Source organism: Gallinula chloropus, assembly GCF_964237585.1.
Source record: "Gallinula chloropus genome assembly, chromosome: 3".
NCBI classification, from domain to species: domain Eukaryota; kingdom Metazoa; phylum Chordata; class Aves; order Gruiformes; family Rallidae; genus Gallinula; species Gallinula chloropus.
The window spans coordinates 2,509,266-2,537,126 of record NC_140087.1 but is presented as its reverse complement, the minus strand read 5'-3'; the positions used below and the strand labels follow the sequence as shown (position 1 = coordinate 2,537,126).

At 40.7% G+C, this 27,861-nt stretch overlaps 1 protein-coding gene across 2 annotated transcripts in view; it reads right to left on the bottom strand.

The window, feature by feature from the left end:
- The window catches only part of PTPRK (protein tyrosine phosphatase receptor type K), a gene marked incomplete at its 5' end in the record, with an annotated part of 400,356 nt that overhangs the window by 72,362 nt on the left and 300,133 nt on the right, over positions 1-27,861 (bottom strand). For both annotated transcript variants that reach the window (XM_084262490.1, XM_084262491.1), the window contains 4 exons: positions 4,192-4,297; positions 7,247-7,448; positions 8,324-8,433; positions 16,959-17,261. In XM_084262490.1, the coding sequence (XP_084118616.1) occupies positions 4,192-4,297; positions 7,247-7,448; positions 8,324-8,433; positions 16,959-17,261 (721 nt within the window). The remainder of the gene's footprint in view (positions 1-4,191; positions 4,298-7,246; positions 7,449-8,323; positions 8,434-16,958; positions 17,262-27,861) is intronic.

Sequence of the window (27,861 nt, the reverse complement as noted above, 5' to 3'; positions counted from 1 at the left end):
TGCAATCTGCTTATCATTGGATTTTTGAATATTACTGGTTCAGCTATGTTTCCTACCTACATGTTTTTGGGTAACAGTGGGAATTCAATTATTGTGAGAGCTTTCCTGTGACTGGAGCTGAGGGGATTCCTACAGTAGTGGTTGGCTTTTTTTTTTTACCCCCTGTCTTCCCATACAGCAGAAGAGTAATAAGAGACAAAGAAAGAGGGAGGGGTGGAAAACGCAGATGACAATATTCCTTCTTCCAGATGACTAAAATAAACTCTGAGCTATTCTGAAGAGTGATACAGATTTCAAGAAACTTCTGCATAATTCGATGGGATCACAACGGCCATGCAATTGTTTGAGGCAGCCATGTATGTGCAGAAAGCACTGAAGACAGAACAGGTGAAGAGCTTCTCTGCTGAGATTTTTTTTTGCATGAGGAATTAATTTTAAACATCAAAAAAGCCTTTTCCTTTCACTTAAGAAAACCTGCACAGAACCTCCCTATTGACCAAAATAATTACAAACGGTCTAAGGATGCCCCTGCCAACAGATCTTCCCTCTTCATGGCTCCCTAAAATCTCAGGCTCTCAGGTGCTGCAGTGCTGAGCACGTTGTTCATACTTCAACCGTATTCTGAGTGAGCTTTAATATCAGCTAGAGAGTTCCTTTCACATGTCTAGGGGAGGCACAGTGTCTTCTCCCGTGACAGGTGCCAGACTGACTGACAGCCCAAGTTACAACCTGAGCTCTTGGAAGTCTGACTGACAGCTAAGTTTTAGCTGCTCCCTGCCATGGTCCACTCAATTAGTCTTGTTGCAAAATGAAAACAACCTGATTTTGCACCTGGAGGTGTAAGAGAAACACTTTACCAATCGAGTAAAATAAAATTCAGCATTAAAAAGCTGTCCACGCTGACTCTGCTATATGTACTTTGTAATCCTCACCACCTGTAGTAGGACTTGCAAACAAGAGACTGGCTTGCTGGTGCTCAGTTACGACCCTTCAGAGTAACTACAGTGACAAATCACATCGTCAAACGAATCACTGACTGGGATCTCATCCACAGGATTGATGGCGAGACGGTACATGCTTCACAGCGAGCCTGAGCCATCCAGCCCTGTCCCCCTTCGCACTCCTGGTTTGCAATTTGGTTTAAAACTTCGGGAGGCCATAAAGAACGAGGGAGATTACACGATAACACTTGACAGGGAAGATATGATTAGAGTCATGTTTAAACTGTGACGACTACGGCATGTAGCGTCTTAAAGAAATGATTGACAGCCACGCATAGATTTCACTTGAGTTAAGGAACATCTGTCTCCTGGGGGGGCTGAGGTACAAGAAAATCTCATCATAGTAGAATTCTGTTTGTAAATGCAAAAGAGTAGCACACTTTCTTTTTTCTTACTTTTTTTTTTTAAACATAGATCTACTACAATTAAATAAATCAATCCTTTGACTCTCTACAGCTCCAGGGGCCAGAGGACTGGGTGCAAACAGATCTTTTCCAAAAGTCAACTGCATTCTTGGTTTCAGGCTAACAAACAGCATTTGAGTCCCTTCTACTCAAACCCCGCTGCAGGCAGAGCAAGGCTTTTTTTCCCCCCCCTCCTACCTAGTAACACTCCTTATGGCAGCAAGCCAGCTTGTAGTAGAAACACAACTCCAGCGTGGATGGAGTGAAGCTTCACTAAAACGCGTCATAAAGCTCAGCCAAATGCACTGAATCAATTGAGGATTTCAGCGTGCTACATTTATCTCCTCCCGTTAAGAAGCTGCTGGAAACCACCTGACTGCAATATGCATAACTTCAGGGAAGGGAACGGGCCCATGGTTCTGCATTCCCCGGGAGATTGCTCCTCATGCCATGTAAGGAATAAAAAAACCCACCTGGTTTGTTTCAAGAATAAAACTCAGCTCTCCAGTTACAGAGGAGGACTTATTTACTTGGCCTCTTGATGTCAGAAATTTAATGTAATCTCTTAGGTTTTAGAAATTAATTAAAGTGAAGAGGGAAAGCGGGAGAGAGGAAGAAAGACATATGTGCTTTTGAGAACATACTCAGCAGTGATTAATACTCTGTCAAACATATTAACATTTATAGATTCTTTTGGCTACCTTCACAGGCCACAGTGACAAGGTCATGCCATAGAACTGAGGATGGTGTGAGGAAAATTGAGGTTATAAATGTGAGGTGAGGTGGTATGCCGCAGGTTTACTCATCCGCCAGCACAGTGCAGAGAAACCTGGGCTCCCTGAGCCAGGTATGAGTAGCCCTCTAGCTACATCCCATCATACTACCAGTTCATGAAAGAAAAATCCTAAGGAAGAGCCCGGGATGGGAGACTGAGTCCCCTCAGGGTGAGTGATGGGAGCACAGGCAGGAGCCGGCTACTGTCCGCACAAGTGTGCCTCAGACCCTTTGGTGTAAAGATGTGTGCCACCACCATCAGGCACTCTGCTATCTGGCAGGCATGAGCCATGGGAGCCTGCACACCAGCCCCCTCAAGGGACCAGGTGCAGGACTGAAAGGATTTGGCATGGATTAGATGAGACAGAGATATACCATGTCTCTCAAACAGGGACAGCTTGGAAACAGTCAGCAGCATGACATTGGGAAGGCTTTAAAAGCACCCACTAAAGTGTAGAGGGTGTCTAAGCACCTGCATAATTTCTGAGCAATTTCATATCACAGATTCTATTGTATCAACTCAACACAAACTCTATTTTAGGAACCCAAATCATGTACTGAATGTAGTCCTGTATGTCTTGTTATTCTTCACAACAAAAAAAGTCCTAGGTTTGCCCTAGGACAATCTTTCAGAAACTACTGATGTACAGGGTTAGAATTTTATTTATGAATATAACACCTTAATATCTCCTACAAAAGAGATAAATCTCGATTACCTTCTATGACAGAATATGCCAGTGATAGGATGAGGGTTAGTGATGAAGCCCTGGCACAGGCTGCCCAGAGAAGCTGTGGCTGCCCCCTCCCTGGCAGTGCTCAAGGCCAGGCTGGATGGGGCTTTGGGCAGCCTGGTCTGGGGGAGGGTGTCCCTGCCCATGGCAGGGGGGTTGGAACTAGATGGACTTTTAGGTCCTTTTCAACCAAAACCAGTCTGTGATTCTGTGATAAATATTTACCTTCAGTATATCAATCACAAAGGTGACTACATGACAAGCATATAAAAATGCTTACAGGTATGTCACTCATCCCCACAACATCTCAGTAAAACATACATTCCTCTTAGTGGAAACAGACTTAAGGAACAGTTAATTTTCCTCTGCTTTTAGGGTTCAGGCACATTACTTCAATATCAGCTGCCCCACGGTAACTGACTTAATGTAACACAGAATGAAATGCATTAGCCTGTATTCCTCTAAAATGTCACAAGGGTAAGAGCATGAAAAGGTTCTGATGCTCAGCAGCTAATTAACCCTCAATTAGTCAACCCTGTCCCTGAATCTTGCTGATGCAGCCATATCAGTAAAACATAAATGGTATCAAATAATACCACAAAAATTTTGCACTAACAAGTAGAAATGAGGAGTGGGATGTGGACCAATCTTTGCAACCAGAATTAAATTACCTCTCAATAGAGACCAGAAAGGGAAAGACCCCTCAAAGTTAACATAAATGAAATATTTTAATATGATTATGGGACAGGCCAAATGAAATTTAATAGCTTGCTACATGATTTCTAGTAAGAAGCACCCTGAGAGGAAAAAGGTCAAATAGTTTGTATTCATCACTATTATTCTCCCATTTCCTCTGAGCTTCCAATTTTCCAATCATGCATGCATGCTACAGAATAGCTGATCTGAAGTACCAGAGAGGAAGTGTTATTTTCAAATCCACTTTCTGACAAACACCTTTCAACCTCATATTTCAGAGAGACTGTGAGAAAGTAAAATGAAATTATAATGGATAGGAGGTGCTGGGGACCGTAAATCAAACAGGACAGACAGCTGGATGATTCAGGTCATGACTACCTTAAAAAAAAAAAGAAAGAGAGAGAGAAAATATCTTTTTCTTATTAATTACAGATCTACTGGTAAGTTCAGTCTAGCTAAGAAAAACAACAGAATTTTCCAATGTATATAAATTGGAAATAAATGAGTCATCATATAATCAACTGAAAAACCTGTTCTTGAGGGTTTTTTTAAAGGTTTTGGTTTTGGGTTGGGGTTTTTTTTTACCTGATAGGTGCACCTTTGGCCTGTGCTGGTCTCAAGAGTACAGTTATCGTAGTAGCAGTTTCATTGAGAGATGCATCCACTCCTTCATAGTCCGGTAAAGTGGGAGCTGATTAACATTGAGTGGGGAGGAAAAGAATGAGAAAAAACATCAGTGAAAACGTTTTGAATTTCCATGAGATTGTGGCTGTTTGCAATGCAGTACAAGGCCACAATCCCCATCAGCTACACCAGTCTTTTTTAAATGACTTTCCAGTCAGGCACAATCTTTTAGCACAGCATAAATGGGACTTCAACAGCAATTGATAGGACACTCCCTAACTGCTCACCATCAAACCCTTCCACCTATTTAGTTAAACAAATTAATTCAAGTACAGAAATAGAGGGAGGAGGCGACAGCCCAAAGAATGCTAAAACTACAAAATCCCATTTTTCCCTCACTCTTTCTACCTTACAAACAACTGTATAACCACCTTAAAGACCCACCTCCACCACCTATTTTTCCCCTATTCCAGCAGTTTAAGAGCTCTTCAATTCCTCTTAAATGCCATGGGAGACCATGACAATACCAACCAGGCTGCAGGAAAACTGGGCTTGGACAGACATGCACTTGTGAACTAGAACTGGATGGGGCAGTCTCTTCCCAAGCCCATTTCTCCTCTTCTTTCTAGCAGTGGATGGCCAAACTGTTCATGGATCAGTTTCTGAACCACTGCTATTTTCAGCACAGGGTATTAAATAAAAAAAACAAATTCAGAAGTAGCAGCAGTTCAGGAACTGATTCACTAATGGACTGGCTGCTTGGCCCTTGTGGCAGTAACATTTGTTGTGGATCGGATGGTTGCTGCTGGTGATAACTTCAACCATCCAACTTCAATCTTCTGCACAAACCTGTCACAGCCCTCACTGGTAATACTGTTGATGACTTCAGCTCTAGTGCGAGGATAGAAACAGGATTTTCTGTGATTCAGGAAATATAATGGGTTTCTATTAATTACTAAACTTTAAGAAGCTTGAAAACTGTCTTAATTTTTAAAAATATACGACTGTACCTTTATAACATTGTTAAGGGTACTTGTCTGCTGAACTTTCACAAGAGAAGATGCTTCCTAGCAGGATGTCAATCACTTAAGCCATAATAATTTTATGATAATAAATCAATAGCTAGAGAGCACTGAAAGTTTAAAAGCCTTGCTTCAGTAGTCCCAGATTCTAGATGAATGCAAAATGGCTCTTAATTAATGAAATAATATTTTATAGAAATAATGTTAATCTATAAATTACTATTTACATCATGCTCACTAGGATCATGGGAACCACTTACAAGCTTGGTTAAAAGGAATAGTTTCATTCCTCGTTAAAAAAAAAAGCAAGCATTTCCTGAAACATATGTGTTGCTTCATCAAAAGTATCAGTTACACAGATTGAAACTAGACACCAGTTCAGCACAAAGAAACATCAAAGGAAAAAAAAACCCAGATTGAAATTCAGATACGAGGGGTGTCAAACAACCTGGCTTTAAGCTTTCCTAGTATTAACCATGTTTTGTTAATTAAAAGACCCACACTGTGCCTACAAAGTGCAGCAGACTGGGTTCTAGAAAAAATGCCAACATTTTTTGGGTGGAAAAAGAGTGCACACATGAAGAAGCCTGACCACACTGTAGTCATAAACAAACCAAACATGTTGAGGTGCCTGTTTCTCAAAATACTGAAACATCTGGGGGACAGACACGCTAGCAAGATAATGCAGAGTTACACCATTTTCTTTCTCCTACAAGGAGAAGACAAGTGTGCAAGCACTACATCACTATTACCCCTGAAAATGTATGAACTAGAAATTGTGAGGAAACACAAGGACCTTAAAAGCACCTGTGTAAACTATTGGAATTGAAACCAACCTAACAGCCAGATAAAGAGATCAGAACGCATTGCTCAGGGGTTTTCTGGGGGTTTGGCTGCTTGGGTGTTTATGAAGGGGCTGGGGTGTAAGCAGTGCTGGCTCTTATGTGCTGGGATGGGATTCAACAAACTGCTGCAGCTGACTACGACTACAGCATTTTGCTTGCTACATAATTCAAGGACCTGTACCTTGAATTTTCTCACGTTTTTTTGATTTATGTGCATGTTTTTGAGACTATGCAAGTAATTTCCCATAGAAATGGTAGGTGCACTCCAACGCATTATTAACCCCCCCTTCTCAGGACAACATAAGTTTCATTATGGCAGATAATAAGGAAAATAGCCTGCTTTGTGCTGTTTACATTTCTAAATGACTGACTTCTTTGATCTCTGCTAAGCTCTGAAGTCACCATGTCATAAAATTAACCGTCTCTCTAAATATAGCACTGACTAATCTTCTCCTATCACCTGCATAAGCTACTAACTAATTTTTTGAGAATAAAATTGAAATTTAAGAAAATGAAAACACTGAAGCATTCTATTTGACGTCACTTTCCATCAGAGCTTGCAGTGGGTTTTTAAGATGAATAGCGTCAATCTTGGTGCACTGCACTAAGTGAATAAAGGCACAAGGAAAGAGACCTATATGAATCTGGACAAGAAATTCACCCTTCCTCCCAACTGCCCCAGTTCTGTTATCGCTCTGTGCTGCTAAGTGGTGTCACCTTGAGTAAGTCAGTTAATTTTCTGCATCTGACTTTACTAATCTGCAAAACAAATATAGTACTTAGTGACCTACGGAGTGCTGTAATGCTTAATTAAGGTTTATGCAGCACTTCAAAATCTTCAGATGAAAGTACAAGATTACACAGAATCAAAGAGCTGACAACTACAGGTGTGCAATTTCCACCTCATGCAAGGATTTATCCCTGAACTTCTGCTACTCTTCAGCAATCATGCTCGTTTTCAGCAATACAGTTTCACAATGTGATAAGGTAGGGTTGGGGGTTTTTTTTTGGGTGGGGGTGTGTGTGCAGGGGGTGGTGGTTCTTTCACATTTCCTGGCTTTCCCAGTCTTACAAAAAGACCCCCTCCCAAACCCTTGTAAAACCAGTGGACATTCCCAAACACAGGCTTTTTGTTGGGTTTGTTGTTACCCGAGATGTTGGTTGTGACATTGATCGTGGTTGCTGGTCCGAAGCCCTTGACGGTGCTCGCGCGTATGAAGAACTGGTAGGTGGTACCGGGATGCAGGTGTGAGAAGACGTGGTGTGTGCTGTTCCACAGCTTCGACACAGTTTGCGGAGGTCCCGCAACTGGAACCGCGGGGTCGAACGACCGTATACTGCTATAGCTGACCTGTGAAAACAACTATGTTTGTAACCATTTTTATGGGTTTTGGCAAGGGTATCTTAATGCACGGGCTTTGACTGGGATGGAGTTTTCTTCCCAGCAGCTTGTATGCTGCTGTGTCTTGGATTCGGGCTTGAAAACAGAAAAAGCTTGCATTTTCACCCTTCTGATCCGATTCTGTCCCCCATCCCATTGTGGGATGAGGCCAAGCTGTTGGTCAGTGTTTGCCCACACTATCTAAAGAACCTGGTTAGCACTGTATAGATAAACAGATTTAAGAGCTTGGTTTGGATAGTTGGTTTGTCTTCCTCCCATAATTCATTGCTACACAAAATTGTATCCTGTGTTCCATTAAAAAAGAGTGCTGCAGAGGGGATGGTGCTCATCCCCCAAATCAGCTGATGCTTCCTGCCAACCTCCCATGGAAGTCCCCAGAAGGCTCATGTATTAAATACATCTTAAATAGAATATATATGTAGGTTTTCCTGACATCGAAAGATCTCACAAAGCCTAAAAACATTGCTCCAAATTTAATAACCTTCTTCTTTTTCCTGTAACCTTCTCTTCCAACAAAGATTTCACAGATCATGGCTGTCATGTCTCTGGAATGATGCATAGTAACCATACAAAATGTTTAAAACTAACCTCTCCCATGTGGGTCGTATATGGTTATGCTCGCACGTCAAAGCCACTTGACTGGGTCAACCAGCCAACAACATGCACACCATAATTATGAGATTTTAATATCTAATCACTGCAGAAATTCCAATATTCTCTAAAAGAAAGCAGTATATAATTGAATAGCTACCTACAGAGCGTGGACACCCACTTGTCGCCCTTTCCTAGCCCCATCCTATGCTTGTTAGCTGTTTAATGATTACCTCATACTGAGTAATGATGCCGTTTGGATCCACAGGTTCCTTCCAGTTGAGGAAGATCTTATCTTCAAAAGGAGTTCCTTTCACTGACTTGGCAGGTATAGGGCCTGGCACTACAAACAAAATAAAACTTTTTAGAATAGGAAATTCGAGAGACAGACAAATTAAAGAGATGGCAGAACATCCTTTTAAAACCAAAAGGGAGCACGAGTCTATTTTTATTAATACCCATTCGCATGCAAAAGGCAGCAGTAAAGAGCATGAAAAAGCACTTCAAAGTGTATTTTGTTATTCAGAGTGCAGAGGGAGCGTGAAGTTGAAACGTTATCCCCACATATGGCTTTCAAAACTCCATGCAAAGTCAAATTGTCTGGTAGTACAGCCAGGGGAAACGGTTCAAACTAGATTATGACTTCAGGTGTTCAGGGAACATCACTGAACTCCGTAATAAGCATATCCGAGGACAAGGACTACATGGTTTTAAAATCCTTTTAAAAAAGAAAAATCAAAGGCAAGGAAAAGCCTGTGCTATACACCATCTTCCAAAGGAGATGAATGCCTACGAAACAGTTTTCAGTCATCCCTGTTCATGATTTGTTGTTTTAAAAGAAGCCCTCTTTTTAAGAAGGGGCTGGGCAGGGGGCAATCGCCGCAGCTCAGCTGCCACTTCCCTCAGCCACTGACCGGCTCAGGCTGCAGCAGGATCAAAACCGCTTCCTTGCTATCTTTCCAAGAGGAGGCATTTTCGAAGCTTTGAACTGAACCACGCTTAGATGACCTCACTTTCTTATTTTAAACGGCAGCAATATCCCTGGTGTAATAACAAGTCTGAAGTGTCACCTCGGGGCTCTTTGCCCCAGTGATTCGCGGGACCTGGTAATCCCATCACCACCCGGCAGGAGCGCTTAGTTATCTCCTATTTCGGCTTAAGAGGTATTTTTGCCTACACAAACAGTTCCTTTTTCATCACAGCAGCTCACCTAGATTTGAACACGTACATGCCGAAAGAAGGGATGAGGATAAGAGAGTGCCTGAAGGAACCCCGAACCCAAAGAAACACCTTTCCCCCTCAAAAAAAGCCAAAGTTGCCCAAACCTGCCACCTTTCAGGCTAAAACTTTGTTTCTCCTTAATATATTAACACATATTTCTCTCCCCTTCTTAATCACCCTATTTTCTTCGATGCAACTTCCAGCGAGCCTCACGCATGACATTTCTCGGATATTAATTATCAAAGCTGACTGAAGTTTTACAAAGAGTAAAAATAAATTAAAAACCCTCTGGATCAAAGGAAGCGACAGGCACTGCGCTAGCAGCACCACCAAGGAATGAGTGGTCTGTCCCAATAGTGGGATTTATTTCAGTCTACTCAGAAGATATAAATCATGATCTGACCCTTGGTACAAACAACATAATTTGGCACATTAAAAATAAATTCATAGAGTCAAAAAAAAGCCCACCAAGTAAACAGATGAGAGCTTCAGAGAAACTGTTCATCCATCTGTCAAACAAAGACTTAGAAGTTAACTAAAATCATACGCTGCTGCTTTGCTTCAGCGTCCCAGTACAGACTGGGCAGTAGATGAAGGCTGACACGCCATGACAGCCCCTGTGCGCTGTCTGCGGCATTGAGAGACTTGCTGTAGGCAAGGCTTTGTTTTTCACGGGGATGCTCTACTGTCTCTCTTCTCTACATTTCAAATGAGGTTCAACCGTACCCTGATGCACACACAACAGTCTCCCTGGAAGATGCCAGCGCACGTCTGCATGTATGTGCCTATACATCTGTGTTTGGGAGAGAACACAGGACTGCACCAGGGCATGCACGAAGACTGTGAATTCTGACATTAAAACACGCTAAAGGGTGGGAGGTAAAAAGAAAACAGGCACAGCTGCTCAAAACCCTGCAAAATCCTTCTTGCGTGGTGCTTTCAAAGAATGTGCCTCCCATACAACTGATAACTGGGTGCAGGGCTCTATGTTTGAGGGTTGCACAGAGCTCCTTCCATTGTCTGTTTGAACGCCCAGGCAGGAGAAGCCCCCAGGTCAGTTGCATCGCATGACTGTGCTTTCTTCTCCCCCACATACGACCCGTCGCTTGTGGCGGCAGCAGCAGCGTTAAACTGACTGGAACTACGTGATCCCGGTTAGTTTCATGCTCCTCTTCCCACTGGCATGGGAAGGGCGCAGGAACAGAAGCTAGCAGAGAGATGAGCAGCTCGCTGTGAATCCCAGTAAAAAATAAGGTCAGGAAGAAAAAGAGAGCGAGTGCCTAGAAGGAGAGCAGTGATGCCCACAAACCTCACCCACCCTTGCAAACCCACCAAAAAATGAAGCCTGGAATCAGCTGAAATTATTTGAGAGCTCAACTGGAATTAGAACAAAGAAACCAATAAAATTTAAATGCCTAGGAAAAGGAATACATAAATTAATTTTAGTTGAAGGACACATTTTGATGAGTCTGAAGTTATATTTTTTTTCCCTTCCATTTTTCAGTTGAACCACAGTAAAAAATGTCTTTTAAGTGCATGGCTTTGCCAAAGGAGCAAAGGGAAAGGAGGGAAGAGAAAACCAGGAGCAAAGGAATTTGCTTAAATAACAGAATATCTGTGAGCAGGCTCATAGATTCATTGGGCAGGTTACTCAAAATGATTTATTGTTACGTCTTTGTGTTTAATACTGATGTGAGAACAAATAGAAATTAAAATGAGGCTGAAATTAGTAAAAACAACCCAAAACTAACAAAAGAACAACAAAGGAACAATGGTAAGGTAACTTGTTGGTAGTTCTGCTTTGAAGACTCACACTGCATGGCTCCGTGTAGGCAGCTGCTGCTATTCCCCTCAACTCCCAGCAGGACTCAAGAAGTACCTTAAACTTCACCTTTCCAAAACAACATTAAGAGCTTTCCCTTTTATATAATATTTAGTGAGGACTAGGGTGAAAAACAGCCAGGTAAACAATAGCTTTGGGAAACCTCCTCACAAGCAGCTCTAAAGACTTTATCAGACTTGAGTGTGCATCTCCAGAAGCCCTCTTGCTCACCACTGCATCTCTTTGCCACTCTCTCAACTCCCATTCTTCTTCCTATGCCAGCTCTTGCTCCTCACCTTGGAGTTACAGACAGTCTGTACTCAATGAAAATACTCAAGACTATTGCAGAAGTGTATATCAAGGTGAAGCAAATTACTTAAGATCCCCTACCAGTGGCCAGGTATCTGAATAGTTCAAAAAGTGTAAGTAGGTGCTGGGAGCATTGGACTCTGGCCTTTTGGCTTCAGCGACCTTTCTTTAAACAGATTCTGGTCTTGTTGACTTTCTTTCCATCTGCTAACTATGTGAAGTGTTACCCCACCATCTCTTGGTGACAACAACAGTAAATAATCTTTCTTTTGCATATGTTATTCTATGCTAAACTTCTGAGCCAAGATTTACACTTATTTAAAGAACTGAAATAATTTTGAATTTAAGCAAGAAAAAAAAAGATTCCTATTAATATGTATACAAACATAAAATGCACATGTATGTAAAAGTAACATAAAAGGAATTCAAAGGGTATTTCAGTAGGTTTTATAGCAGAAACATCACAAGCTCTCCTTTCACGATTTGCATGCATCTCCAGAGCCCTTTTAATGAAGCTATATATTTGTATAGTGAATAGCTGATAATCTTTTCTTCTATATACATGTGGGATAGCAGACTTTTATAAATACTATGCATAATAAAAGTACAAACTATCAATCTGACATCAGACCAATTCATTTTAGAGCAAAGTATTGGCATTAAATTATGTCATGGTCACAAATAAATTGTTATTCACAAAGAGTGTCACCTAAGCCTTGTTCCACATGAACTTAATGGGAAATTTATATTACAACACATTACTTGTGGAAGAACAATGTATTAACTGACAGCAACCACTATAAAAACGAATTTATAGTGCCTCAGTTTTCCTGCTACAAGGTAATGAAAGTGTATGTAAACAGAGTATTTTTATGATTATTACACTTGGTGAAAGCTGTACAGAGTATTATTTTTCTATATGTAAAGGTCACGTGCAGATATGTACATGGCTACACTGGGAACAATCCCTTCCTGGTACCCTGAAAGTGAAGGGTTTCAGCTGCAAATGTACAGCTTTCCTCCAAAGGTAGGTACTCATTTCCAGGAGATGACAGTCAATCTCTTCTACTGTTTGAATCACAGAATCACAGATGGGTTTGGAAGGAACCTTAAAGATCATCTAAGTTCCAACCCCCCTGCCATGGGCAGGGACACCCTCCACTAGACTAGAGTGCCCAAAGCCCCATCCAACCTGGCCTTGAACACTGCCAGGGAGGGGGCAGCCACAGCTGCTCTGGGAAGCTTGTGCCAGGACCTCACTGCCCTCACTGGGAAGAATTTCTTCCTTACAGCTAATCTAAATCTACCTACCTTCAGTTTAAGGCCATTGCCCCTTGTCCTATAACTACACAACCTTGTAAACAGTCCTTATCCACTGAGTGGTCCATGTGTCAAATCTATGTCTCTCCAACTTAACTTAGGGACAAGGATGTCATGTGGGACAGTGTCAGATGCTTTGCAGAAATCCAGGTAGATGATGTCAGTTGTTCTTCCCTCACCCACCAGTGCTGTAACCCCATCACAGAAGGCCACCAATTTTTTTAGGCAGAATTTGCCCTTTTTCTCAATGACAGCAAATCTTACCTACCATCATAAAAAAAAAAAGAATTGGGGTTGTTTTCACAAACTGAGGGACAAATGGGTTATTCCAGGCTCCTTCTATTAATGGCAGTGGATCAGTGATAATCCATTTCAGTTCACTGATGCTAAAGACATCAAAATTCCTCCCTTATTTGACTATACTGACAGTTTTTCTGCTGCTTGTGACACATAGGTCACCACTCTCCCTTTCTGGTCAAGAACTGAGGTCAATAACTTTAGCAGAGGCATTTATGGCCAACTTCATGTTGAACCTTGTATCTCTCAGTCATGAGTCTGTCTTTATTAACTGCAACCAAATTTGCCAATTTTCTTCCCAAGAGGATTAGCATACCAGGTTCACCTGACATCTATTCATGTGTCACTCTGCTAGGTAAGTTACATGGTTTCCAAGAGAGTTTGTAATCTCAAGCAATCTTTGCAGCCTTCTTTTGCAGCACTGGACATACTGCCTGCTTATCTCATTGCATCAACTTTTCTCCAAGGTGGGCTGTTCCTGTTACTTTTACAATGCTACTAGTGGAGTTTTATATCTATGTTTTTCCAAAGCTTCTTGAAACACTGATTGTTTCCTCAGATTGAAGCATATTTTCCAACTCTCCTTCCCCCTCCACACCTCCCCTCACAGTATTTTCCTGAGGTGCCAGAACCAACCTGAAAAAGCACAAAGGGAAAGTGCTTCACTTATCAAATAGTGAATGAAAGGGGAAAAAAGAACAACCCAACTCCACATAACTTTTTTTTTTGTAAAGGCAACTTACAGCTCTATTATCAAACACATTAAAATACTGTCAATTATTTCCATAAAATCCTCCTTCAAAGCTGGTGGATGTCCTCTTCACACATTTAGAAAGTATTTAAGTTTTCTTTATTTTTTTTTTTGTCCTCCAATTATAACATTTCTGCCTTTCTCTGCTGTTTCCCAGAGCAGTGATCCTGCTGGAGTTTTCCCAGGAGCACGATGAGTAATGGTTGGCCAGCTGGTGTCTTAACCCTGCATCGCAGCTCTAGATGTCTCTGCACGAGGCTGAATGAGCCACACTCTGAAAGATCAGGGGGCCTCGTTTGTGTCCAATGAGCGTGTCCTTTGGCTCAGACCAAAGCTTTGGTATACTTTAAGCCCCGAAATGGGTACTTATCCTATTCCAAGTGATCTTTTTCAATTAGCTGTTTGCCTGCTGTTATAGCGGACACACTCCCTTACTAGTTATAAAATCACCATTGAACGCTTTGAGCTTCACAATCTGCTTTCATCGTAGCTTCTCTCTCAGAGCTAATGTCACGATTCCTGTTAATCCACTGCCTTTTGCATCTGTTTCCAATTAAAAATTAGGGAAGCATTTATCTGCTTTAATCCCATTCACCATCCGCTGCTCTTATAAGGGTCCCTCTGAGTTCGGAGCGCCCGGGTGAACAGGCGGCTCGGAGAGCGGCGCCCACTGCTGATTCATGCGACGTGATGAACTCGCTGCTGGCTCTTGTACTTTGTTTGAAATGCCAAACATCATCTCTGACCAGCAGGTATGGCCTTCCCAGGCTGTGCCAGCCTTCCTCTTTTTTCTTGTATCAAACCCTTCAACCACTGCCCACCTTCTACACAAGCCGGGTGGAGCCGGGAGCCCCTGTCCCGGCACAGAGCGCACCAAGCGCCCGGGTACTCAGGAGAGCTTTCTCTCAAATCTTAGGGATGGTGTGGGCTCTCCCCTAAATGAAAGATGCTGTTTCACCCATAAAACACAGACAGATTTTCTTGTTTTCACCTTGGTTTTGAACAACTTGTTTAGCAGTATATTCTCGAGGGCTTAATTTCTCTGAGGAATATAGCTCCTTGCAAATTACACTAATAATACTTTAATGACTAATTCCATCTATCCACATTAAACAGAAACACTTAAAAGCATTCAGATCTAGCTCTGGTCAGAAAGGAGGCTATTTTCAGACTGATATTCTTGTCTTTCCTTTACTGAATTACAAGCTATTAAAATCTTCCTCAGTTGTCAGTCATGGCTCCAAAGGTCTGAAGAACAGCTTCTGAATCTTACCCTGCTCTGCTAACTGCCTCCTGACTTAATTCTGCTCCTGGTGCTACACACTGCTCAGTTATCACTCTCCACTCTGGGAGGTCTGACCCAGCTATGCATCCTTATACAAACGTGAATCTTTGTGAAAGACAAACAGAGATCATCACCAGAGCCCTGAAAAAGTCCCAGATCCTCTGCAGTTAGGGAATCTCAGAAGTTCAAATACATGCAAAGCTCCTAGCAGAAGGGAAGAGGGGAAATGATAAAAGGAGATGAAAGGAAAGAGTAAAAGAATAACGATAAACAACAAAGGGGCAGAGAGCTGGAAGTGTGGGGAAAACAAAACAAGGTCACTGATAACACAGTGGTGTGCTAGCCTGAGACCAAACCCTGCATCGTTTTCCCAAGAATAACCCACAGCAAAGCCAGAAAATAGAATACATGCACTTGACTCTGCTCTTGACAAGCACTGCTTCAATGACCAGCCACCATCTCTGCACATCTAATTAGGTAAAGACTACCAGGATGCACAACCTTTCTTGAAAACTGCATTAAAAGGAACAAGACATTCATTTTCCATGGACATAACAATGCTACTGTTTTTTTGTTTGGTGGGGTTTTTTTTAAACCTCAAATAAAATAGAAACCACAGATATCTATAATGTAGTAAACAGATATGGAAATAATGCATCATGGATTTTTTTTTTAAATTAATGTTAAAATTTGAATTGCATGCAATATTCCAATTCTGTACTCGTCAATAAATCTTCCTGTGATGCATTTATATCTCTGTAGCTCTCCACAGCTCCTCATATTCTACCCATTTAGTAAGCTGTTCTCTCTTCTTTATTGCAATGGTAAACACACTCCACTTTTATTTCCTGTAAAACTGAAAATATATGGCAAGAAAGTGCTACCAGATTCTAACCTTGATTGCTACCCATATATAAAGCTGCACCCTCTCCTCCAGTCCACAGGCAAACACACCACCTTTTTCAGTTCTATTGTATCTGCACCACTAGATAAGTCCAAGCATTCTTTTTTTTTGTTACTGATGGCAGTATCTATTTTCATTTTTTTGTCAATATTTTAATGAAATCTAAATATAAGGAGAGTAGAATTGCTCTTCATTACCACAGTTTAAATATTATTAGGGAAAAAGTATCTATTTTTGGTTTAATGTCTTTCATACTAAGATTCATAGCCTAACCACTGAATGTCACTATTAACATCTACACCTATTCTTTGTTTCTTCTCAACTTGGGTAAGTTCAACTGTCTTGTCAATGAAACCTCATCAAGAGCATTTCGAAGAGGAATCAAGAGAATATGCTGAGCTGGAAGGCACCCAAAGGGATCATCGAGTCCAACTCCCAAGCTGTCAAAATAATGCTTTAATATGATGGGTGGCTTTCAAACAGTTAAGAGATAATATATACTGTAATCTGCAACATAAATTATTTCGCAAATATATTTGTTGAAAAGGTTTTAAACACCTTGAATAGCGTCCGCAAGGCACTGAACTCAGTATTTAAATATAAATGTACAGAATTCATTAAATTTCAAATACTCCAGCTAACATGGTGAAGAAGCTTTCACCTAACACTGCCATGTGTTTCATGTCACCTGTGTTAGCACAGGTTTTGAAGGACTGGGAAGCCACCCTTCCTTTTTCTTGAGAGAGACTGAGTTTGACTTGTTCTATATGGACAGTTTGGCTTATATATGCAGGATGACAGGTATAATACTTTTAAATCTACTGTTCTAGGGCTAATTAATACGTTCATAGAAGAGAACTTCCATCCTTCTGAGGGCATATTGTAACACACAAAGCCATTTCCTTCCACCTGTCTAGGCTGGACTTGGATGTAATTTCCATACCAGCATTTACACGTACCGTCTTCATCTGTTTGGATAATGGTCTCTTCACTCTCCTTTCTCCCTTCTGGGTTGGTTAAGATCATTTTGAGGCTGACATTTGTGTAAGGAGGCAGGTGATCCACAACATGCTGGGGTGCTTTGGGGTCCATGTCCAAGCAGTCTGCCTTGCTCTCGTTGTGTCCACAGAAGTAGTGGTAGCATATAGTGACGTTGAAAGTGTGGCAGCGAGTGATGTTGTAACCCAGCGATTCCCAGTCCACAGCGATGTGCCTGGCCTGGATCTCAGCAATCTTCAGGGTTTTTGGTGTTCTCATTGGTTCTAGAAAACAGAATATAATGAAGAAAAACATCGTTAACGTTCTTTATCCTTGCACTGAACTCTGACTGGTAGATGATGCTTCCAAGGAATGTGAAAGCAAAGGTGATACCTGACAGACACAGACCTGATACTGGAGGAAGTATCATTCTTTGTATCAATACCCTGAAGGGAAAAAAAATCCTGCCAGTCTCTACTTCTTTACTTAATTCTTCCCTGGCCTCTCTTTTTGGGTTTCAATCAGTGATTAAGACTTAGCGACAGTGCGAAAAAGAATTGTTAATTAACAGTGCAGCAATTCAAAGCAACTGAGAATACAGGCAGCAGATGCAAGAAGAGTGACCAAAAGGCCACCCAGCTGTCACCGCTGGCTTCCCTTCTTGATTTCCCCCTTATCTTTTTTACCTGCGTAAATTAGATAATACATCATAGCAGTGAAGAGTCAACAATCAGTACACTGTGATTTATCATGCCACCAAGCAATGCTGTATACTAATTACACTAATTACCTTACTAAGCTAGCAGTTACAAAACTGATGCAGATATTAATTGATGTACATTATTTTCGCAATGAAGCTATTCAGTCAAGCAACCCCCCTCAGAAATATTACCAAAAATGGGTTTGGATATTCTCATTGTATCCTGCTTCTTCCAGATCCCCAAAACGTTGCCTGAGCTGGTCATCTCCGACCTGCTACCCAAGCTCTGCTGCTGTCCACACATGCATTTCCACCAGCAGAGTACATGACACTCCCCCAAGCCATCATCAATCTTTCACTGTCTCTCCAGTGTATTCATTCCTCATGCAAGACTAACTTTTATCGTTGAACTTAATTAAAATGATTACACAATGAAAATCATGACCGTGACTATATATACCAGCATTTCACTGGAAACTTACACCCTGCTAATGCATCCTTCTTCACCAGCAGAAGGAAAAGCCTGCTGTAGGCACAGCATCAGCCTCACGTCCTTGCTGGTGGTAAAGTGAAAGGCACTGAAATACAGGACTTCTCTTTCTGGGCATAACAGCTCTTCCTAACTTGCATTTATGAAAGGAGAGTCCCAACCAGGCTAACAACCAGCCAAAAGCACAGATGGGATATTGAAATAAGGAAATGTGAATCAGTGTAATCTATTCAACACGCAGTTTGCCAGACAAACTGCAAACATTTAGCTTCAAACACCAAAACAACCGAGTTCTAAATATAACACAAAGGTATTTGTTAAGGATTAAAACCCGTGCCTCTTTTCACGATCACCTTGCCTTTCTGGATTTTGAACGAGCATGTTCCCTTTGCCCTTAAAATACTGATTCACCACACATACGGTGAGAAATACAAATGAGTAAGTAGACTTCCTGGGCAGTAGCTTTCTGGATACTGTGACATTAGAGATCTGAAGCTGAAAGATAGCATTGAAAAGGCCCTTGGGAGATAAGAGACTTGAAGAGAAGGAGGAATAAAAGGGGCTTTATAGAGTAAACAATGGCTGGTGCTTTAGCAAGTACAGACAGGTGTGAGGCAGTCATTAAAAAGAAAAAAAATAAAGTAACAACACAGTAGATCTACTGAAGGAGCCGGTAAGAGTCTTCAAAGAATCAGTATTTCCTTGGCTACTAGAAGCACTTAGGAAAAAAACAGAACACAGTCAGGTGTCACAGAGAAAGAGAACTCCTCAAAGACGAAAAAAAATATATTATCAGTCTTTTTCTCATATGAATGAGAGTGAAAAAACTAGTTATCCATACTCTGATTTACAGTTTGAGGCCTAAAAGAGAAAACATATCCTTCCCCACGGAACTTTTGTACCACAGACTGCTCTTTCTTTCCAGAATGGGGTGACTGTTCTCTTTTTAATTATTTTCTTTTTATTCTATGAATCCAGGTGGTGCCTTCAACCACCTCTGCCAGAGACGGCATTCAAACCTGAATTTAAAATTTATTAGAGCCTCTAAAATAAACACAACATAAGACACGTTCTCTGGCCTTGAAGGCTGAAAGTATTCAGGTTTGAAGCCGACTAATCGGTAGCAGATAATGCACTCCATTTTCATCTCGCCTCTCTCATGACAAGATTTAAACCACACTCACACTACGCTGTATGGCACTTTCAAAAGAGAGGGGGAAAAAAAATAAAAGCTTTGTTAATCTTCAAGAAAAATTATTTTACATTCTATGCAAATTTTACAAACGTGTCACAGTATCAGAGGAGATACTGAAAAGCATCCTTTATTCACCTGTCAAAAAGGGAAGAATGAGAGACAGAGTGTGATCTCACTTTCTCACAACTATTCCCTTCCTTTGGCAGAAATTAAACAACTTCTGCAATATTGAGATGGTAATTAAAGTCTGCAGAGTCTCTCAACAGCTTTGGTAAAGTCTGCCAACTGTCCCACTGCTCCTAAAATGATGCTTTAAAAACACACTTTTACTCTTGCTTCTGGGCAACATTCGTTTCAGGGATCTCTAGAGATAAAGACCAATTGTTTTAAACTACCACACCACAAAGGCTCCATCTGTAACACCTCAGTAGAAAGCAATCTTCGAATAATTATTTTTCTCAGATAAAACACTATTGAATTTTTGAGCAGGCTTCCCAAATATCTCCGCATCTCATTAAGGATAACTTTGTTCTCGATGGGGGCAAAAAAGAAGTGCTCATCTGCTGGTTTTCCCTTCCCCAATCACACTTTAGTGTTTGCAATTTACTGAAACATTTCCTTAACGCTACTGGGATTTAATTTCAATTTATGGATCCTCTTTTGATCTCTGGATACTTTTCCAGTTCTACTAATCCCAGTAAATCAATTTACATCTTGTCTTCCCAGTTGTTGTGTTCTCACCTTTCCTCTTTCGGGCACATCTAAAACTTCTACCCTAAATGCTGGGGACATCCAAGCCTGTGACTTCTCACCTCTCTGTCGAATTACTCATGTCAAATCGGCACCATATGTCACAGAGGGAAGAAATAAGACTCAAAGTCTCTGTTCATTTCTTAACCTATCAGCTGGAGTTTCAATAATAATGGCAGGAAGCACTTAATATTTTCCAAACATTAATCTACCAATTACCCCTGTAAGACAAGTAAGTGGTGTTAATCCTTTTGATGCGAGTACAAAGAGACACAAAAAGGTTAATAGCTTGTTCAAAGCTACAAGGTGATTTACTGCCAGGGCCATAAGAAATCCGAGTGGTACCCAGCTCCCAGATAACCGCTGCTCTGGCCACCAGACAGCAGCAGCTAGCAGCAGCAATTCAGAGAGCTGCTTTACACTCCATTTAAAAGAGGCTTTTGCAGATTTTCTCACAGCAAGTTGGAAAAAAGCCTAACAGTGCCCAGACAGACAGTGAATATCTTGAGCATAAGGACAAGTTATTTGAAAAACAATACCTTGGCTTATTTATTTTGAAAGACTTCTTGATTGAGAGCTTGGAATTTGAGTGAAACAGCTTTTTTTTTTTTTCTCCCCATTAAATCTTGTATTTAAAATTAAAATTTTGAGGAGGGAATATTCATAATTTGTTTTTTCAAGGTTTTTTCTCTAGCAGATAATGTATTGAACACTGACGGCGGTTCCTTGTGGTAGTAGCAGAAAGTACTTAGGGCTTCTGCTGTTGCAGGAAATTCAACATCCTGTGAGGATACAGTCCTTAAATGTGAACATCCTGACTGGCAGAGTCACATCTTTCAATAAAAACATGGCAAAAAGGCACACGGACGATTTGGGGGTGGTGGCAGCAGGGCTGATCTTTACATCTTTCTATTGAGGGCAGGGTGCTTTCTGCCAGACCCTTCCTGCCCCTTGCTCTCTATGCCTGGCAACACCCAACATTGTTGTCTTCCTCCTCATCACCCTCCCTGTATCTCTTAACAAATGAGTATTACCCAAGCGGACTCAGATCTGACTGGTTTTACTCTCACTGAACCAATTAAAACCAGAGACACTGGGAGAATATCAAAAGAACAGGAAGAAAAGAAAAAAAAAAAGTAATATTTAGACAGACCTCTACACTACAGTCTCATATCTTATCCAGAAACTGCATGAAGTAAAGGAATTACGTGCACGTGGCACTCACCGACAACAATTTATGGATCAAGAAGATTTAACCCAACTTTAAGGGATAAAATAAAGAACAGCTTTAGTAATTCTCCAAAGGTTAATAATCCAGGAATAGATGGCAAAAGAGACTTGAACCTGTTGACCCCACACCACTTCTCAACTGCGGGATGATTTAATAAGGCGCTCTAGATAACAGATAAAATGAAATTCAATTTCTTTAGTGCTTGATAAGCAACACGTGATACAACAGGTCAATACTGGAGCCTCTTTGTAGAGATTATCTTCACAGAGATGGCAGTGAAAACAAAAGCCTTCACGGTTGCAGAAGCAGCAAGGTGAAAGCATGCATTTCCTTAGAACATATTTTTAATGTTAATATGTATTACCCTGCTGTCAATCAGGAGGAAAAAAGATGTCCTCAAGTTGTGACAAAAATTCCATTAAAGGAGGCTAGTAGGGCACAGGTCCCTTGCTTTCCCTGCCTTTCCTCAGAAATCCTAAATGTTGATTGCAAGACACAGTTTTGTTTCCATTTACCTGGCATGGGAGGGTGAATCAGACCTCCTGACCTGCAGACAGAACGCCCATTTGTTTGCATGGAGTGGAAAACAATCAGACAAATTTTAAAGCATAAATGTTTCAGATAAAGACGGTGCTTCTTGAACACCACCATATATACTGTCTGTGGGAGCAATCCTTTAATTGGGGTCGGCTTTCAGAACTTCTCATATGTCATTACACTGAGGAACTGACTTCAAACTTCTGCCTTAACAACACTGACTGAAATTCATATCAAGTTTGAGTGACCTGGGTCGTCTTCACTGGTCACACAGGAGGCAAAAACTAACTGGACATGGAGGCTGAGATAAGGCATAAATTTGCATAAGGTTTGAGGGAACTGCACAGAGATGTGGGGCTTATATTGAATAAAAACTCTGACACAGAAAGGGGATGTATGACAATTATTTAAAATGTAGTAAGATGGCTTAAGATAGACACCCTGCAAATTAAAACGCAATGTTGCTGACAGAGGCTCCTTTAATTATCTTGACCTTACATTTTAAAACAAAAATGACACTAAAAAAAAAAAAAGAAGAAAGAGTCCTCCTTTTTTCTAATATCCTCAGCCTGAGCAGCCACTGGAATTCCCCAGACTTTTCTTTATGAGAACATGAGCCTCTCTGTCCTGTGGCTTCTCCTGACCTTTCCAGGATAGGTCTCTCCTTGGCATGTGGGAAATAAAAGAGGATTATTCTAAGATGTCACTCTGGCTCCTGCTGCTTCCACAGTTCATGCAAGGTCCTACAAAAACAGAATGTTCCCAAAACTCAAAAGAAATATGCTACAGTCCTGCTGCTACGAATTCTTCTTCGAAAAAGCCCCCTGATAAGAGCATGGAAGAATGGTCTGAGTGAAAACCACTGGAGGATGTCTAACTCCAACCAGAATAGCTGCCAAATGTGCAGTCAGAAAACAAACCCAAAGGTTCCTCGCTTGCTCATTTCAGCTGCATTACTCTCAATTATGACTTCTGTTATTAGTGAGTGATGACTCATGCAGAAAGGTTCCCTCACATCAGAAACTTGTTTCAGATAGCTGCACAGAACAGGGTGTCACTCACTGAGAAGCGAGTGGACTAGAGTTACACATTTCACCAGATAACCAGACTCTGAGCAGGAAAGCACATCGACTGTGACTGCTTCTGCGTTTCTGTAGGGCATCTGCTGCCTGCCAAAGGATGACCCTATAATTAAGCTATGAACAAAGCCAACAAAAAATCCCTAGGTAAGGTGAGCTCTGCTAGAATAGCCATGATGAAACTCCTGTACTTCAAGGTCTAATAATGTACAAATCCAAAAGAATTTAGTTCAGAACAACTCCCAATAACTCCAGCATTTAATGATCTGATGACAATACGGGAAGACCCAATTTGTTCAGACATCCCAAAAATGCCATGCATTTCAGTCTGATTTCCTTGAACCAGTCTGTCTTATGACAGCATATTTCTTCTAAATCCTTTGCAAGTTTCTTACCTGTAACTCTGGCAGATTTTTGACCATTTCTAACTAGAGTTAAAGGCGAGTTTAGAGTTAAAGGCAAAAATCAATTAGCAGTGCTGGCCTCAGTCCTACTCAACTACTTAACAATAGCTCATGAGCTCATTATCTTCAGTCAGGGACTCTTTTCCTACAGACTTACACCCATTCCAAGTCAAATCTGCACAACATCGTATTACTGAATCGATATAGACTTTTCCTAAGTTAATGAAATGTGTTACCTTTGCACATACTTGCAATTCCTCATACTTAGAACATACAAAAACCTGGACCCCAGCCATGCGTGCAAATACAAGTTGTAAAGGCTAACTGGGGTACTACTAATTCCCCCTCCCTGTTTCATGACAGTAGTTTAGAGGCCTGACCAGGCAACAATAGAAAACTCAGGCCTTTAATCTTTTTAAACACAGAAACATCAAGAAATAGTGACCATGGAAGAACAAGAAGCTAGTGCAGTTGAGAAGTCATACAATTTGACATAATTTCAGCTCAGACACAAACTGACAAATTAACAGGTATGTCTGCTGAGAATAAAGATCTATGGGATTAATGGGCATCTCCTTTCTCAGATGTGTGACACGTACAGGATATAAACAAATATGGATGCAAACACAAAAAAACCCCACTTTGTGTACAGTGGCACGTCCATGTACTCATCTGGTGAAATATGAACCCAGGATAAATGAAACAACAGCATTTACTGAGCACTACATATTTATTTTGTTGCAAACAAAGGTTATAAAGCAATTGGATGAAAATCTATGAGCTGCTTCTCTTTTCACTTCATCTAGCAACTGACTTATTAAGCCAGCTTACAAATTTCTTATTGACCACATACCTCAGGGAGCTGCAGAAAACATTTGAATTATTACATAGATAATCAGCTGTACTACACTAGTTTCAGTAGCAATGAGGGGTTATTCAATATATTTTAGGACTTATCTTTTTGGATGCAAAATATAGCTGTCCCTTCTTCAGAGGTATAGTAGGGAGATGAAATATAACTGCACTACTGACAATTATCTGCCCATTCCCTCATGATAGTATGTTTATTCTATTGCGTCCATGCATGATTAATAGTTTGTGCATCCTTAGCATCTAATCAATAGCTGTGAAGTCTTGTATTAGCTGTAGAGATTAGACATCCCTTGATAATAAATTCCATTGATTCCTCCAGTTTATTTTAGCTGCAGAAATCCACTCTTTTTTTTGTTTTTAATTCTTCCCCCCCCCCAAGTTTAAATTAAATGCACATATATAGTCTACGAAGACAGAGGAAAAGCTGGCATGATCTCTTTAAACTCATTCCTTCAGATGAACAAAACCTATCTGGTGGTGTAAAACATGAATCAGCATGTCAAGAAGCATAAGGCTGCAAGAGTAAATACAAGGAAAGCCTGACATCAAAAATTCCTAGGAAACCTATCCAGAACTGCATTAGTGAAAATTAATTGTGTAAAGTCAATTACAAAATAAATAGTGATGGAGAAAAAAAATGATCCTTTGACTTAAGTATTAGTGGCATCAATATATTAAATCAGGATGGAAGAGTCATCACCTAAAACAATAATTATATTATAAAGAATATATTTGAAATAATATATAATATGTATTTACACACACACTTTTTACACACCTTAATAGTAAACCTAACCATTCAACACCATTTCCAAACACTTCTTTGGATATAAATTACCAGTTTGCTTAGATGATAGGTTTTCCACTTCTCTCCAATGCACACTCATAAACATCTTTTTATGGTGTTGTTTACAAACAATATATTTGGGAGCTTAGGATGTTATAAGTGTTATGCAAAATGCCCCAAGTTGGAGTACTGTGAGTGAGCAAAGTTTCTATGGATATAGTTAAAGCTTCATTTCCTTTCTCCTTTATATAAAATATCCAGTCCCTCAAATCAGGACGCCCAAGTGTCACCATACGAAATAAAGGGACAAAACATGGAACAGAGTCCACAATAAATGAGCAGTGAGCACAGAAGAGAGAGTCTGCCTGCGAATAAAGATAGGGGCACATTCCCATCTGATGACTAAGAAGTGAAAACTGCAAGCAGGAATTACAACACCCACTTAAAACTTGCACACGTGTGTGTGTGTGTGTGTGTGCACATACGTATGCACGCAGACACTTGTGCACATGGGTGTGTTTCCCCCCACACAGATAAAACACCCATCAGAATGCACCCTCTCTCCCTACACAGTGACTGCAATATTCTCCATCCAATTTGCTCCCGTTCCCATTTTGCTCCATCTGGCTCCTGCACCCTCTGGGGTCCTTGGCTGAAATTACCTGCGCTCCAGACCCACTTGTTAGAACCAACTAAGCCATCTGGGGTAGCAGCCCACCAGCTCTCCCTCCTGGTGCTGCGTTTGTATGGTGACATCCAGTAATACCTCTGTCCTGTACCTTGTCTGGCTCTGCCCTGTTTTCCTGCTTTGGGTTTGTCTTCACAAAATCAATATAATATATTTTACGATATATAATGGCCATCGCCTACAGTGATATATCTCCATCACACAACATATATGATAAACATTGGTTGAAACAAAAACTCATTAAGTGACTAAAACCCAAATATGACACCAATTGACACTGTTGCACATCTCTGGTCATGCAACTTAAAACAATCCTGGTATTTATTTTTATAAAAATATATGTGTGTGTATACATATATATATAAATATATACACACATATATATATAAATATACACACACACATATATAAATATATAAAAAATTAATTTACTTTTAAAATTCCAAATGATAAAGCCATCAGTGCAGACAAAACTAACACAGGTGGGCAAAGAAGAATTCCTCTGACATTAAGATCTTGAAGGAAATCAGAGCCCATTTTCAAAGGTACTTGGAACTCAAAAAATGCTGGTAAGGTGCCAAAAGGCAAATTCTTTTTTAAGTTACATAACTGATTACAAAGAAATTTTACCACCTTTGAATTTCAACGAGGTTTTGTTATTTAAGTCACTCAGCCACCTGCAAAAAGCTGACTAAATATGACCCAAAAAAAATCTTCTCAATCCATTGGTCAATGAATATGCCAAGTAACCATAAAATGTAATACATGTCCCTGTAATAAAGAACCCTTTTCCTTATGCCTCCACCACACCTTAGGCTGGTATTTCTCTACAGATATTTTATACAACAAAAAAACGCTCTGTCCATTTTAAGCAATCCAATTTCCAGTCAACTGTCCCTTGAGGTAACTGCAGAAAAAAAATGCATTCTTGAGTAAACAGGCAAAGCTCAGTTTGCCATTTGCTAATGGAACAGTCCTGAAATTTTCATTAGAAAATACATTCTGAAGTTGTTCATTTCCAGGCAGGAGTTGTTTGGTTTTTTTTTTTCTGAAAAGTTCTTTAAAATAATTTGTTTTCAGAAAGGAAAAGGACGATAAGGAATAATTGCTTTGTGTATCGACTTGCTCTGCCTGGCCAGAATTCACAGGGGATCAATTCTCTTCCGTACCACCATCTGGCTTGCAAGGCCAGTTTGGTAACTGGTACCTAACCCTGGAAATATTTTGTGCTCAGAGCTGCCTCTGCTGAAAAGGGCTCTGTAGCAGTGAGCTCACCTCTAATCCTCCCTGAAACAGGGTCCTTGTGACAAAGGATGATGCAAAAGCAGCAGAAAAGCCTTGCTCACACAAACTGAGGCACTGCTTTCTAAAATATGCCATGAAATCTAAATAACTTATTTCCACTTAACATTTACCTACATAACACACTCAAAAGGAACTGCCCCTCTGCTTTACTTTCAGGCAGGGTAGTGTTTCTCGTAGCTGTTGTTTCCTGGCTACGCAGAAACTTGGAAAACATAAACCAACTCACACTACAGTAGAAGAAGGCAATTTATTTTAGAAACAATTTTCTCTTTGCAGGCTTCCTCTGAACACTTCTGGTTCATTCCGTGATCCCGAGACACAAAAAATGCTCCTGAAAAATTATCCCAGAGGATTTTCAGCTGGATGAGTGATAACAGAAAGAGGCTGGAAACCCAGCAGCTTGCTGAAAGCAGCAAAAGGAAAAGCAGTTTTAGATGCGGTTGGTAACTTACACTCCTTCTTAAACAAGGCGAGTTAACAAAAAGCGATTAGCTAATGATCAAGTGATCTTGCTCTACAGAGAACAGATGGTGTTGTTAAATGCAAACCCAACAAACCCACTTTTCATTCACAGGCAAATGTAAAGGGTTAGCTTTTCGTTTGCGGGAGGAGTCACCCCTCTTCACTCCGTGTTTTCTTATCCCGGATACCCACCGTGGGATCCATCTAGTTCAAGCTGTCAATCATATTCAATAATTTTACCACGTTCTCACTTGCAGAAAAGACATTGTACTAGCACAGTTGTCTTGGCTTCACTCGTACGGCAAAGCAACTGCCGCCGCGCCGCTCCGACCGGCACGACTGCAACAGCCACCCAAGAGAGTGTCAATCACGCCTGCTGAGTA